At 38.6% G+C, this 16616-nt stretch overlaps 1 protein-coding gene across 1 annotated transcript in view; it reads left to right on the top strand.

Moving 5' to 3' along the window:
* CHUK (component of inhibitor of nuclear factor kappa B kinase complex) overlaps window positions 1-16616 on the top strand; it is a gene marked incomplete at both ends in the record, with an annotated part of 34177 nt that overhangs the window by 13035 nt on the left and 4526 nt on the right. The window contains 8 exons of the mRNA XM_080693691.1: window positions 791-926; window positions 5676-5870; window positions 7812-7914; window positions 9976-10099; window positions 10501-10652; window positions 14402-14463; window positions 15308-15417; window positions 16281-16330. Coding sequence (XP_080549817.1) covers window positions 791-926; window positions 5676-5870; window positions 7812-7914; window positions 9976-10099; window positions 10501-10652; window positions 14402-14463; window positions 15308-15417; window positions 16281-16330 — 932 coding nt within the window. The remainder of the gene's footprint in view (window positions 1-790; window positions 927-5675; window positions 5871-7811; window positions 7915-9975; window positions 10100-10500; window positions 10653-14401; window positions 14464-15307; window positions 15418-16280; window positions 16331-16616) is intronic.

Genomic DNA, 16616 nt, shown 5'->3' with positions numbered 1-16616 from the left:
TCAGCTACTTAGTGAGACCCTGTTTCCAAATAAAAAGTATAAAATAGGTCTGGGAGTGTACCCCCAGCATAAATAAATACATACATACATACATACATACATACATACATACATACAAGGTCTAAATGAGGTGCGGAGGGCCACACTAAGTAGCTGTGGCTGTCTGTGAACCACAATCCTCCTGTCTTAGCCTCCCAAATGCTGGGATATTACAAGCATATGCCACCACGCCAGGCTGGAACTGAGAATTTTTTCATTCAACTAGCTTAAGTACTAAGAAGACATTGGGGATTAAGAAGTGAATGGCTGGCTAGGCGTGGTGGCACACGCTTGTAATCCCCGTGCTTGGAAGGCGGAGACAGGAGGATTACGCAGGTTCGAAGCCAGCTGTGCTGGCTTAAGAGACCCTGTTTCCAAATAAAAAAGTATAAAATAGGTCTAGAGTGTAGCCTGGAGGTAGAAGGGTTTTTAGGAACCCCAGTACCACCAAAAAAAAAAAAAAAAGAAGAAGAAGAAGAAGTAAATGGCTTCCCTAGAGTATCGGGACTGGAGTCATCTTTTGGAGTTGCCAGTAACAAACTTACATATGTAGGTTTTAGTTGTTTTTTTTTTTAATGGAAGAAAGTGTATCCTCTGTTGTTTCATAAATTATTTGAAAGTAAAATATAAAATAAATATAAGTATAAATAGACTATAGGAAAGCAAATAGACAACCTATAGTATTATTTTTAATAATACTGAGTCAATTCAGAAAATAATACTATTCAACTTGTTTTTGTACATTTTCTAGTTTAATAGTGGAGCCCATGGAAAACTGGCTGCAGTTGATGCTGAATTGGGACTCACAGCAGCGAGGGGGACCTATCGATCTTACTTTGAAGCAGCCAAGATGTTTTGTATTAATGGATTACATTCTGAATCTGAAGGTTAGTTTTAATGGGATATATTTCCTAAGACTTGCTTTGACGTTAACAAGTTTACGTGGAAAATGAGCATAAATATATCTTAATAATATTTTCCTGATGTTTATTTTTAAAAGAATATTATATAGTCTTAGGTTATGAAGAAATGCTTATTTTATTTTATTTTGCAGATAAATGCTTTATTTCTTAGCAAGCCTTTTCAGTTTGCTTTTAAGTGGCTTTTGCTGATTATTCCTTTAAAGGATCTTGTGTTTTTCTCTTATGATGTCATTATCTTTTCACTTAGATTTAATCATACTGGATTTGCCTTGGTGAGGAAGGTTCCTACCTGGCTTTCCTGCCTCTATACCTACTCTCCATCCTGTAGTCTCTGTCACACAAACTGCCCCTCATCTTCTGAAAATATTTTTTTATTCTTCTGTCCATGAAATTAGTATAGTTCTTTTTTGCTTCCCAAGTCACATTTAAACTAATCTGCTTGTCTCTTTTGGGCATCCTAATGCAGGTTCACCCCAACCAAAGTTCCTGCTTCTTTTAACCTTTACCTCATTCAGGACCAGCTTGTCACTGCTCCTCATGCCATCAAACCCCTCATGTATTTTTGTGCTTTGACAAATACTATCCTGTGTAGCATGACCCACATCTGTGTGCATCTCTTCACTTACACTGGAATATTTTCAACTGGCCTTTTCTCTAAATGGTCTCAGCTATACAATTTGTCATTTAATCATATTTATATATTTTCTAATTATTTCTCATCTTCTACTCATGCTTCTCCATTTACATTTTCTTCTTCAATGCTGAATTTGTCTTACTAATTTTATTAGTGGTCATTCACCCTACCTTGACCTACCCTGGCATTCTATACAGAACAGAGGATCTCAGTAAATATTCACTGATACAAGTGAGAGATCTAAGGAGTTCTGTTATGCTGTATACCCAGAAATAACGCTCATCTACAGTCTTTTCATATCACTGATTGCCTATAGTATTCAGGATTTCTAACATTATGAAAAATCATAGCCAGGCGTGGTAGCACACACTTGTAATCCCAGTACTTGGGAGGCTGAGACAGGAGATCTCAGGTTTGGAGCCAGCCTCAGCAACTTAGAGAGGTCTTTGCAACTTAGTGAGACCTTGTTTCAAAATAAAGTAGAGCTGGGAGTATACCTCAGAGATAGAATACTCCTGGGTACAATCCCCAGAACCACATACACACACACACAAAAAGAAATTATAGTCACGTAATCTAATCTTAGCATTCTTTATTAAGTGGGAATATGAGGGCATGTTGATATTACTATTGGCTAACACTGAAAAGATAGCTGCTTTTTTATATGTTTCCTTCTACTATGCCTAGAAATATTTCCTCCATGTGATAGTAAAGCAGGGCTTAGTGAAACTGTTTAGTTCTGTGTTGTCTCTGAAGTTTTGGTTGTACATATTGCATATGTTTATTTTTAGACTTGTAATCGTGGCATCATTTCTACTTTGAAGTAGTCTGTGAGCATCTCTTTGTCATAGAGCATGGAAAAAGAGCCCTCAAGGGATTTGTGGTCTATAGACTTTGATTTGTTAGTGCCACTATTTACCTGTTTGTGAATCTAAGCAAATATTTACCTTCTCTTTATTTGGGGCACAGTAATATCTTTCTCAAAGAATCAACATTATTGTGAGGTTGTGCAGAGTAAGGTTAGTATAGAATACTATTCATAGTAATATAAGAGGCTTCCTAGAAACTTCGTAGATATGATAATATGACTGAATTTTGAAGAATAAGTAAGAGTTAATTAGGGTAAGGATAGAAGTAGAAGATATTTATAGGCAGGAGAGCATCATGACCAAAAAGTACAGAAGCATGAACTACAAAACAGCTTGGCCAGTGGAAGGAAAAGAATTATTGTAATCAAAAGACCTGTCAGTCGGGCGTGGTGACGCATGCTTGTAATCTCAGCATTCAGGAGGATGAGACAGGAGGATTGGGGTTGGTGGCCTGCCTCAGCTACTTAGTGAGGCCCTTTGCAACTCAGTGAGACTCTGTTTCAAAATAAAGAATAAAATATACGACTGGGGGTGAGGTTGGAGGTAGAATGCCCCTGGGTTCCATCCCTAGTATCACCAAAAAAAAAAAAAAAAAAAAAGAAGGAGAAGAAGAATAAGAAGAAGATCGGTCTCCAAATCTGTGGCTGTCTGGAAGAAACCCATTTGATTTGGCCTCACATTCATTTGGCCTTTATCAGGTTTCTTTCACTGGGGCTTTACGTGAGAGTAATACAGCCAGGTGTGGTGGTGCATACCAGTAATCCCAGTACTTGGGAGGTTGAGATAGGAGAATCACAGGTTTGATGCCAGCCTTAGCAACACCCCATTTCAAAAAATAATAGAAAGCCAGGCATGGTGGTGCACACTTGTAATCCCAGTATGTGGGAGACTGAGACAGGAGGATCACAGGTTCGTAGTCAGCCTTTAGTTACTTAGTGAGGCTCTCCACAACTTAGTGAGACCCTGTTTCAAAATAAAGAAAAATAAAATAGGGCTGGGGTGTAACTCAGAGGTAGAATGCTTCTGGGTTCCATCCCCAGTACTGTAAAAAAAAAAAAAAGTATATATTTTATACTTATAAGCATATATATGTATGTGTGTGTGTGTGTGTGTGTGTGTATACATACATACATAAAATAGGGCTGGAGGGTGTAGCTCAGAGATAGAAAGGGTTTAATTCCCAATGCCACAAAAAAGAAAGAGAGAGAGAGAGTAATAAGACTATTTTCTTACTCAATTTTGGGACCTTAGGCATGTTACTGTTCAGGGATTTTGTTGCCTTATGAAGATAACTGTACTTTTTCTTATTGAAGGAGAGTCCTATTTCTTTTACCAAATTGTTATTTCTTGCCAGGTGAGGTGGCGCATGCTTGTAATCCCCATGCTTGGGAGGCTGAGATAGGAGGATCACATAGGTTTGAAGCCAGCCTCAGCTACTTAGTGAGACCCCGTTTCCAAATAAAGTATAAAAAAGGTCTGGGAGTATAGCCCGGAGGTAGAAAAGCCACTGGGTACCACCCCTAGTATCTCTCTCACACACACACACACACACACACACACACACACACACACACAATTGTTATTTCTTGAAACAACAAGAAGTAGTCAGTTAGGACTTTGGATCCAAGCTTGTGATCCTGAGGATCTGTGTGATCCTACGAATTTTAACTTCTGGTTTCTCCTCCTAAAAAGGAGATTGAGATGTGATTAGTTGGGAAGTTATGTGGAAGCACTTAACTCTGGTTGGCATCTATCAGGTACTTCATATATGGGAACATTTCTAGGTTTATGATAACATTTCTCAAAATAAATGTGTTGTTTTTGTGTGTGTGGTACTGGGGATGGAACCCAGGGGCCTTCTACCTCCAGGTTATACTCCCAGACCTATTTTCTATTTTGCTTGAAAACAAGGTCTAACTTAAGTTGCTGAGAGCCTCACTAAGTAGCTGAATCTGGCTTCGAACCTGTGTAATCCTCCTGTCTCAGCCTCCCAAGTGCTGGGATTACAAGTGTGCACCACCACTCCAGGCTTAAATGTTGTTGTTGTTGTTTGTTTGTGTTTGTTTGTTTTGTTGTTGTTGTTTGGTGGTACTGGGGTTTCTGGAAATCCTTCCACCTCTGGGCTACACTCCAGACCTATTTTTTATATTTTTATTTGGAAACAAGGTCTCTTAAGCCAGCAAGACTGGGTTCGAACCTGCGCAATCCTCCTGTCTCCGCCTCCCAAGTGCGGGGATTACAAGCGTGCACCACCATGCCTGGCTTAAATGTTGTTTTTTAAAATGGAATTTTTATTTCTTGATTTTATGCATCCCTAAAACTGAACTTTTATTTGTTGTAACTAACGTCTATGTAATAGAAAAGTCCTATCCTTCAATGTTGTGTGTGTGTCTGTGTCTATGTCTGTATTACTAGGGATGGAACCCAGAGGTATTCTACTTCTGAGCTTCATCCCCCAGCCCTATTTTATTTTTTATTTTGAAACAGTGTCTCACTAAGTTGCAGAGAGCCTCACAAGTTGCTGAGGCTGTCCTCAAACCTACAATCCTCCTGTCTCAGCCTTCCAAGTACTGGGGTTACAAGCCTGCGCCACCTTGCCCAGCTCTGTTCTTCAGTTTTCAAAATGTAACCCCCCCACCCCCACCCCCGGTACTAGAGATTGAACCCAGGGACATTCTGTCTCTAAGCTACACCCCCAGTCCTATTTGTTATTCTTTATTTTAATTAATTAATTAATTAATTTTGCGGTACTGGAGATGGAACGCAGGGGCATTCTATCTCTGAGCGACACTCCCCTATTTTTTATTATTTTGAAACAGTCTCACTGAATTACAAAGGGCCTCACTAAGTGCTGAGACTGGCCACAAACCCACAATCCTCCTATCTTAGCCTCCCAAATGCTGAGATTACAAGCGTGTGCCACCATGTCTGGCTTATTCTTTATTTTTGGAGCAGGGTCTTACTAAGTTGCAGAAGGCCTCACTAAATAGCTGAGGCTGGCCACAAACCCGCAATCCTCCTGTCTCAACCCACAATCCTCCTTTCTCAGCCTCCCAATTACTGGAATTACAAATGTATACCACTCTGCCCTGCCAAACTGTCATTATATAATTATAGAAAGAGATCTCATTTTGGAGAATGAGAGAACCTGATTTAGTGTAGAACTAGTGCCTTGTATCAATAGGTTTATCTTTTTTCTTATTTATACAGATAGTACACATCCTAAATATGACTTCTGCAAAGATCATTTCTTTTTTGTTACCACCTGATGAAAGTCTTCATTCGCTGCAATCTCGTATTGAGCGTGAAACTGGAATAAATACTGGTTCTCAAGAGCTTCTTTCAGAGACAGGAATTTCTCTGGATCCTCGGAAACCAGCTTCTCAATGTGTTCTAGATGGAGTTGTAAGAGAAGTATTTTTTGTTTTTAGTTGATATGACACTTGTACTTGTTTATAGGGCAGTATTATAATCAGTAAATGTTGTATAATGAATGATCAACTCAGGGTGATTAGTATTTCTGTCTCCTCAAATATTACCATTTCTATAATATGTGATGTGTTAAGACCCTTCAAACTCTTCTCCTTTAGTTATTTTGAAATGTATAATTATTTTTAGACTATAATTATCTAACTTCTATAGGAAGGGTTATAAGAAAATTCTAATATACCTAGAGTTTGATGAGATACGAAATCTGTATAGAGGGGATTACATATTCTTCATTTTTTGTACATACTTGGAATCCCTCGAGGGGTAGTTCACATCTTATAATAATTTTTTCAGTTTTTTCTCACTATTGATTCTTATCTTGCTTTTCAAGGTGAACAAAATAGAAATGACATAATTTATTGTTTTGAACTTTGTAGGACTTTTTTCTATGGACCCAATTGTCTCCCATTTTCTTCTTGTATTTGAAGCCAGACCCTTGTACTTAGATTGGCAGTTTCATAGATCCTGCCAAAGGATCGGTGGGTAGTAAATATGATTGTGGTCATGGCTGGATTTTTTTAAATCTTTCTTTTTATGACACAATAGAGGCATATTTTACACATTATATCATTTTCTCCCATTTCAGATTTACAGTTGATTCTATCTGTTTAGATTTGCTTTTTCTGAACATTGCATATAAATGAAATCATAATATATAGTTTGTGTCTGACTTCTTTCATTTAGCAATATATTTTGTGTGTGCTTGTGTGGTACTAGAGATTGAGTCCAGTGGCATTCTACATCCAAACTACACCTGGGGGTAATTTGTAAAACAGGGCTGGGCCCTATTTTATTTTATTTTATTTTATTTTATTTTTGGAGCAGGGTCTCACTAGGTTGATGAGTGTCTCACTATTTGCTTAGGCTGTCCTTGAACCTGTGATCCTGCTGTCTTAGTCTCCCAAGTACTGGGATTACAAGTGTGAGCCACCACACCCAGCCTAGCATTATATTTTTGTGGTTTATCTATGTTGTAGCATATCTTGGTACTTCATTCCTTTTGATTACTAACTAGTATTTTACTAGTATTTGATTACTAACTAGTATTTTTTCAGAGAATGAAAATACTAGTTAGTCATATGCCTTTTTGTATTTATTCTTTGAGTCTGACAATTGTTTTTTACCTAAGCACATATCTCCACCCCAGTTAATTAAAGTTTAGACTCTAAATCTGTAAGATGAGCTGGGCATGGTGGTAATCCCAGTACTTAGGAGGCTGAGACAGGAGGATCATAGGTTTGAAGCCAGCCTCAGCAACTTAGTGAGCTCTCAGCAACTTAGTGAGACCCTGTTTCCAAATAAAGTATAAAATAGGTCTGGGGGTATAGCCCGCAGGTAGAAGGCCCCTGGGTTTCATCCTCAGTATCACCAAAACAAAAAACGAAAACTGTGCCAGGTGTGGTGGTGCATGCTTGTAATCCCCGCGCTTGGGAGGCTGAGACAGGAGGATCGCACGGATTCAAAGCCAGCCTCAGCTACTTAGTGAGGCTCTCAGCAACTTAGTGAGACCCTGTTTCCAAATAATACACACACACACACACACACACACACACACACACACACACACACACATATATATATATATATATACATATATATATATATATATATATATATATATATATATATATATATATATATAAATGTCTGGGAGTACAGCCCGGACGTAGAAAGCCTCTGGTTTCCACCCCTAGTACCACCAAAAAAAAAAAAAAAAAAAAAACCCGAAAACTGTAAGATGTATGTTGACCTTGTTCATTTACTTCATTCATTTGCATTTTGAAGTAGAAAATTTTGCACTTTTTAAAAATATCTAGGATTTTCAAGCAGAAATTTAATTGTTTGTTTCTTTTTCAGAGAGGCTGTGATAGCTATATGGTTTATTTGTTTGATAAAAGTAAGACTGTATATGAAGGGCCATTTGCTTCCAGAAGTTTATCTGATTGTGTAAATTATATAGGTAAGTATAGTTCATTTAGTGGCTGAGCTTTAATCCTGAAATAATATAATTTTAAGGTACAATAGTATTACTGGAAATGGTCTTTAGTGGTTTTGTTCTGTCTCTCTTGTACTTGAGGTTTCCATATGTGATGAAAAATGGATTTATGTAGTTTCAAAATGAAAAGATAAAGTTTTAAGCCACCACCAGATACCTCATGTAGAAGGCTTACCTTCCTGAGGACAGGGCTCTCACTAATAAGAAATGAAACTCTAGCCAGGCGTGGTGGTGCACACTTCTAATCCCAGCATTCGAGAGGCTGAGATTGGAGGATCACGGTTTGCAGACGGCCTCAGCTACTTAGGCCCTCCACAACTTAGTGAGACCCTGTTTCAAAATAAAGAATAAAAAATAGGGCAGCGGGTGTAGCTTGGAGGTCGAATGCCACTGGGCTCCATCCCCAGACATACAAAAAGAAATGAAACTCTGCTGATAATTAAGCCGACTTTTTAAAATTGTTCCTTAATTTGTATGCATGTTGAACTATCATTTCATTTTTTTCCTCCCTTTTTGGTGAGAATTGAATTCAGGGACTTGCACATGCTAGGCAAACATTCTACTACTGAGCAACATACTCAGCTCTCAAATATTAATTTCATTTATCCTAAGAATACTACTTAAGTTAAAATATTTTTAATTTATCCTAGGAAGATAATTCTTTTCTTTTGAAGAAGTATTTGATAAAAAAATGTCTACTCAAATGAAAATTGAGCACAAAATCATAAAATCAAGAACAAAATGGGGCATGGGGTAACATAAAATCTTTCCTGTGCTACCTTTCGTTTTTTTTTTTTTAACTTTTAAATTGAGGAATATTTACTTATCATGAAATGCACAGACCTTATAGTTTGATGGTTTTTCCATGTATATTACCTGTGGAATCTGCAACACAGTCAAGGTAGAAAACATTTTTATCATGTTAGAAAGTTCTCATATCTTTTCAAGTCAATTCCTGTCCCCTAGATTTTATGTATCTTAACTTTTAACTGATAGACTATTTTTAGAACAGTTTTAGATTTAACTGAGCAGATAGTATAAAGTTCATATTCCTACATATACTTTTCCCTGTTGTTAACATCTTACTGGTACATTGGTTGTGTTGATACATGCCTATAATTTCAGTACTTGAGATAGAAGGATCACAGGTTTGAGGCTAGCCTCAGCAACTTAGCAAGAACTTGAGCAACTTAGTGAGACCCTATTTCAAAAATTTAAAAAGGGCTGGAGAGCCGGGCATTGTGGCGCACGCTTATGATCCCAGCGCTTTGGGAGACTGAGACAGGAGGATTGCGCAGGTTCAAAGCCAGCCTCAGCTACTTAGGCTCTCAGCAACTTAGTGAGACCCTGTATTCAAGTACAGTATAAAATAGGTCTGGGAGTATAGTCCAGAGGTAGAAAAGCCCCTGGGTTACACCCCCAGTAACACACACACACCCCAAGGGGAAAAAAAAAGGCCTGGAAGATGTAACTCAGCAGTAGAATGCTCCTGGGTTCAATCCCCAGTACAATTAACCATACTTTATTTAGATTTCTTAGGCTCCTCTTGGCTGTGACAGCGCCTCAGATTTCCTTATTTTTGATGACCTTGATAGTTTTGAGGAGTGCTGTTCAAGTATTTTGTAGGATTCTCTCTGTTAGAATTCTTCTTTAGGCCAGGCGTGGTGGCACACGCTTGCAATCCCCACGCTTGGGAGGCGGATCACACAGGTTCGAAGCCAGCCGCGCTGGCCTAAGAGACCCTATTTCCAAATAAAAAAGTATAAAAATAGGTCTGGGAGTGTAGCCCGGAAGTAGAAGGGTTTCCAGGAACCCCAGTACCACCCAAAAAAAAAAAATTCATCTTTTTGTCTTTCTCATGATTTAGACTGTGATTTTGGTGACTTTTGAGAGGTATCATAGAAGTGATACTTCATTTTATTACATATAAAGTATATGCCATCGACATGATTTATGACTTGGTGTTAACCATGATCGGGTGGAAGTACTGTTTATAAAGTCTTTTTCTCATCTTCTTGCCTATAGTACAAGACAGCAAAATACAGCTCCCAATTATCCAGCTACGTAAAGTATGGGCAGAAGCAGTGCACTATGTGTCTGGGCTAAAAGAAGATTACAGCCGGCTCTTTCAGGGACAAAGAGCGGCGATGTAAGTGGACCCTATTCTTTATAAGCACAGTGTCAAGTGTATGATCTGCTCAAGAAATAATATCACCTGTTTTTGTTAATCAGTATTGCATGCAATACCAAAGTATTGGGACAATTTGAAATGTTATATTCCAACTGGACTTGTAAATTTCTTTTTAATGTTTTGAAATCATTCCGTTGTCATGGCTTGAGAATAGTAGTAGTTGAACTATCCTAGTATAAGAAGATTGTTAATCACAGAATATCACAGGCAGGAAGTTTTTAGAGGCTAGATTATAGAGATTAGCCATTTCTGTTTACAATAGAAACTGGTTTTGGCTTTTGGCAATTTATGTTTGTATATGTTACCCAGTATTTCTGAATGCTAATAATATTGTTTTGTTTTGTTTTGCTATGGCTTAGGTTAAGTCTTCTTAGATATAATGCTAACTTGACAAAAATGAAGAACACTTTGATCTCAGCATCACAGCAACTAAAAGCTAAATTGGAGTTTTTTCACAAAAGCATTCAGCTTGACTTGGAGAGATACAGTGAGCAGATGACTTATGGGATATGTAAGTGTTGGGGTATAATGTATTTGAAAGGAGCATCTAGTCTTTTGAACCCATCTACTGTTTTGCCTTGACTCAGCCAGTTGTCACTTACATTCACATTAGCACAAGAGAGAATAACTTAAATCATCACAAGCCATGTTTATTTTGAATGTTAGATTTTTTTAATCCCTTAGTTAAGCAACTTAATTGGAATAAGGTTATTTCAGTGAATTAGTCCAATTAACCTATAATTGGGATATAATTATTTAACTCTAGAATAGCTAAATAATACAGAAGAAATTTAGGAATCTATAAATTTCAAATCTTTTTTTTTTTTTGGTGGTACTGGGGATGGAACCCAGGGGTCTTCTACCTCCAGGTTACACTCCCAGACCTATTTTTATATTTTATTTGGAAACAGGGTCTTTTAAGCCAGCTGAGGCTGCCTTTGAACCTGCGCGATCCTCCTGTCTCAGCCTCCCAAGTGTGGGGATTACGAGCATGCACCACCACGCCTGGCTCAAATCTCATTTTTTTAAATAGATACAAAATCTGTATCTAGCCGGGCATGGTGGCGCAGGCTTGTTATCCCCGCACTTGGGAGGCGCAGATAGGAGGATCATGCAGGTTCGAAGCCAGCCGCGCTGGCTTAAGAGACCCTGTTTCCAAACAAAAAAGTATAAAAATAGGTCTGGAAGTGTAACCCGGAAGTGGAAGGGTTTCCAGTAACCCCAGTACCACCAAAAAAAAAAAATCTGTATCTATTTTAAAAATGTATACTATACTGGAGTGACTTCTTAGTCAGTGTTATTGGACTGAATGTTCATATCCCTCTTAAAATTTTTGTTTTTTAGGGGGTTCTTGGGATGGAACCCAGGGGCATTTGACCTCCAAGCTACACTCCCTGCCCTATTTTTTATTCTTTATTTTGAAACAGGGTCTCACTAAGTTGTGGAGGGCCTCACTAAGAAGCTGAGGTGAGGCTGTCCATAAACCACGATCCTTCTGTCTCAGCCTCTCGAATGCTGGGATTACAAGCGTGCGCCCCATGCCCGGCTTCCCCCTTAAAATTTATATGTTGAAATATTGACCTTCAAGGTGATGGTGTTAGGAGGTAGGGCTTTCGAAAAATGATCCTGTCATTAATATGGAGCCTTCATGAATAAGCACCTTCATGAATGAGATTAGAGACCTCTTAACAAAGGCCTGAATGAGATCCCTTCACTCTTTCTGCATGGAAGGACACAGTGAGAAGACATACGTCTCTGAAACAGAAAGCAGGCACTCACCTGACACTGAATCTGCTGGTGCTTTGATCTGGATTTCCCAGCCTTCAGAACTGTGAGATACAAATTTCTGCCATATAGATGCCACACAGTCTATATTAGCCCTATTTTTTAGTCTTTTTATTTTTTGAAACAGGGTCTCATTGAGTTGCAAAGGACTTCACTAAGTAGCTGAGGCTGTCTGTGAACCATGATCTTCTGGTCTCTGCCTCCTGAATTTGGGAGGCTGAGACAGGAAGATCGTGGTTCGCCGACATCCTCAGCCTTAGTGAGGCCCTTCGTAACTCAGTAAAACCCTGTTTAAAAAAAAAAATACAGCTGGGCGTGGTAATGCACCCTTGTAATCCCAGCGCTTGGGAGGCTGAGACAGGAGGATCGCACAGGTTCGAAGCCAGCCTCAGCTACTCAGTGAGGCTCTCAGCAACTTAGTGAGACTCTGTTTTCAAATAAAGTATAAAATATGTCTGCGAGTATAGCCTGGAGGTAGAAAAGCCCCTGGGTTCCATCCTCAGTACCACAAAAAGAAAAAAAAAATATAGATTGTCTCATTTGTGAGGACATAGGGTATGGCTTTGTGAAACAGTCATAAAATAGTGAGATCCTTTAGGGTATGAGGTAGAGGGTAGAGGGAAGAGTTTTTTATATATATATATATACACATATACATATGTATACACATATACATATGTATACACATACACACACATATATGTTATATATGTGTGTATATATGTATATATATACATATACATATGTGTATATTCATTCTCTCTCTCTCTCTCTCTCTCTCTCTCTCTCTCTCTCTTTTACAGCCCTATTTTTATTTTTATTTATCATTTCTTTTTTGTTTTTCCGGGTCTGGGGAACCCAGGGACATTGGACCCTCCGAGCTACACCCCCTGCCCTATTTTTTTATTCTTTATTTTGAAACAGGGTCTCACTTGTTTGGGGAGAGCCTCACTAAATAGTTGAGGCTGTCCCAAAACTATGATCCTCTGGTCTCAGATTTTGAAACAAAGTCTCACTAAGTTGCAGAATGCCTCACGTAAGTAGCTGAGGCTGTCTGAAAACCACAATATTCCTGCCATAGGCTCCCAGAACTGGGATTACAGGTATGCACTACCACACTCGGCTTGCATTTGCTTTTTTTAAAAACACACTGATTAATTTTTTAACTTTTTTTTTTGTGTGTGTGTGGCACTGAGGATTAAACCCAAGGATATTCTATCTCTGAGCCATACTTCCAACCCTATTCTGTTTTTTATATGGAAACAGGGTCTTGCTGAGTTGCTGAGGCTGGCTTTGAACCTGCCATTCTCCTGTCTCAGCCTCTCAAGTACTTGGATTATAGGCATGTGCCACCCATCATGCCTGACTTTTTTTTTTTTTTTTAAGAGAAAACTGGCTGGGTATGGTGTTACATACCTGTAATCTCAGTACTTGAGAGGCTGAGATAGGAAGATCATAGATTTGAGGTTAGCCTCAGCAACTTAGTGAGAACCTGTTTCAAAATAAAGAATAAAAGCCAGGTGTGATGGCGTACGCTTGTAATCCCAGCATTTGGGAGACTGAGACAGGAAGATCGTGGTTCAAGGACAGCTTCAGCTACTTAGTGAGGCATTTGTAATCAATGAGACCCTGTTTCAAAATAAAGAATAAAATATAGGTCTGGGGGTGTAGCTTGGAGGTAAAATGCCCTTGGGTTCAGTCCCCAATTCTGCAAAAATAAAATAAAAAATAAAATGTTGGAATATAGCTCAGAAGTAGAATGCCCCTGAGTTCAATCCCCAGTACCCTTCTCCGGGGGGGGGGGGGGGGAAGAGAGCGAGAGAGAGAGAAAGAGAGAGAGAGCGAGAGCGAGAGGGAGGGAGGGAGGGAGGGAGGGAGGGAGGGAGAGAGAGAGAGAGAGAGAGAGAGAGAGAGAGAGAGAGAGAGAAAGAAAACTGTCAGTATTACTTTCCTAAGCCATTTGTAACAAAATACCATAAACAAGGTATCTTAAAACAATAGAAATTTATTGTCTCAGAGTACTGCAGTCAAAAAGTCCAAAATCACAGTGTTGGCAGAGCAATAATTTCTTTGAAACTTGTTGGGAAGAATCCTTGTTTTTCCCTAGCTTCCTGTGGCTTGTCAGTAGTCCTTGGTGTCCTTGGCTTGCAGCCTATAACCTGTGCCTCTGCTGTCATGTGGCATTCTGCCCTTATGTGTGTGTATCCCTCGTTTTAAGACACTCACTGGTCATACTGGATTAAGGGCTCACTCTTCTCCAGTGTGAGTATATCTTTAGTTGAATATACCTATAATGACTCTATTTCTAATAAGAGCACATTCTGAAGTACTGAAAATTAGTACTTTAACATGTCTTTTTGGGTGATTAACTTCAACCCATAACATTTTTTTTGCTGTTGACATAGCAAGGCTGAAAGCTAGGGCTATTTTCTGAGATAACCAATTTAGACTTTTTTTTTTTTTTTTTTTTTTTAGCTTCAGAAAAAATGCTAAAAGCCTGGAAAGAAATGGAAGAAAAGGCCATTCGCTATGCTGAGGTAAAATCACTAAGCTCATTCTGTGTGCTTATTAATTCTTAATGTCTCCCTTAGAAGTTATTTTTGGTTTTGGTATACAAAAAAAAAATTGTCATTCCTGAATTCAGACAGATTATCTAGTAGAAGCTTTGTATATATAAACGAAGGTACCATAATGGATAAAAATGAGGACTTTGGGAAAACTACTTAGCCTCACCGAGCTTCAGTTTCCATATTTTATTATGAGGAAAATATTTTTAGTAGGGTCATAAAGATTAAATGGAAATCAGTAATAAATGATAGGTAGTATTATTATGAAGATGTTTGGCTTAGATAAGATAGCTGCATGTCCTGGCTTACCTGGAATAGTCCCACCTTGTACCTAGTGTCTTCCCATAATCCCATAATTATCACTCTTAAAACTCTACTGATGTAGACAATAAGTTATGTCTCTCTGGGTACAGAGCATTCTCTAAGCATCAGATTCCTTCCTTATCCTGTACTCCCGTCCGTGGTCTTCGGTTGTTGCTGTCCTTGGTGCCAGTACATATTCACCCTGAGGATATAGGTGAGCAGTTGGTATCCTGGAGCTCAGGTGCAGTGGTTTTGGTAGCCACTTTTTTTTTTTTTTTTTTTTTGGCCACCCATACTTTTTGGCTTCTCCAGAGGAATAAGCAAGTTCTTATGGAAAAGAGTAAGTGGCAGAATCTGAAAGAGAGAAAGGCTTTAACAAAACTAGGCTTCATATTAAATTATTTAGTTCTCCTGCCACAGCAGACCATCCTTTATTCTTAAGATCTGAGTTTTGTTTTGTACGGTGTGGTGGTACGCCTGCCATTTCCTTTGTGCTTCCATTACGTTTTAGGTTGGTGTCATTGGATACCTTGAGGATCAGATTATGTCTTTGCATACTGAAATCATGGAGCTGCAGAAGAGCCCGTATGGAAGACGCCAGGGAGACTTAATGGAATCTCTGTAAGGATGTGCTTGCGTTGTTCTTTCTGTTTCCATCTGGAAGATTTAGCTTCTGAGTGGTTCTTTTTTATAGTTTTTCCAAGTATATTGGCATATTTTAAAAGGAAGCCATTTGTTAGTCGCAGGAAATTTTGGAAATAACTCTTTGAGTTGACCTTTTTTTTTTTTAATTTATTTTTTACTTTTTTTTTTGCGGGTTTGGGGATGGAACCCAGGGGCATTCGACCTCTGAGCTACACCCCCTGCCCTACTTTTTATTCTTTATTTTGAAACCGGGTCTCACTGAGTTGCAGAGGGCCTCACTAAGTAGCTGAGGCTGTCTATGAACCGTGATCCTCCAGGTCTCAGCCTCCCAAATTCTGGGATTACAAGCATGCGCCACCACGCCCGGCTCTTTCTTATTTATTTATTTATTTTTAACCAAAGCATCTATTTTGTGTGAGTTTTAAGAATTTTCCAAGTATATCTAAGTTAGAGACTATTTCTCTCTTACTATACATCTGGACCAAGGAATTCTCTTAACTGCCTTAGTGGGGTTAACTTCCAAAGTATCTAGATTAGAAATCAGATTTTTTCTTTAATCACATACCATAAGTTTTGGATATTTAAATGTTTCTGATGGAAGGGTTTTGTATATGTGGTGGAAGATCAGAGCAGATAGGAAGTATTTTCAACTATGTATTTTAAGAACTTGCATTGCCATTGCTTATTACTCAGTTAAAAACTTTGTGACATACTCACTGCCCTTTTAAGGCTTTAAAGTAGGATCACTTTTCAGATAAGTCAGTATTATTCATTTCAGGTTGTGGATTATTAGAGTCATCAAATTACCTTCACATAGAAGCATGTTTTCTCATTTGTAGGGAACAGCGTGCCATTGATCTATATAAGCAGTTAAAGCACAGACCTGCAGGTAAGACATCTTTATCACAGTAATGGAGGCATTTTAGGAAAACTATCACTAACTTAACAAAGTTCGGGATTTTAAATTTTCTTAACTCTTCTACTCTTTTTTTCCCCCCTTCTTTTGCTGTGCTAGGGATTGAACCCTGGGCCCTACACATACTAGGCAAGCACTCTACCACTGAGTTACTTCCTCAGCCCCTAAACTTAAAAATTTTTTAAAACTAAAACTTGAGCCGGGAGTGGTGGCAATATGGTTGTAATCCCAGACTTGGGATGCTGAGCCAGGAGGGATG

This window comes from Muscardinus avellanarius (genome assembly GCF_963383645.1).
Source record: "Muscardinus avellanarius genome assembly, chromosome: 4".
NCBI classification, from domain to species: Eukaryota; Metazoa; Chordata; class Mammalia; order Rodentia; family Gliridae; genus Muscardinus; species Muscardinus avellanarius.
Note: the sequence above shows the minus strand (reverse complement) of the source record. Positions and strands in the feature narration are given on the sequence as shown.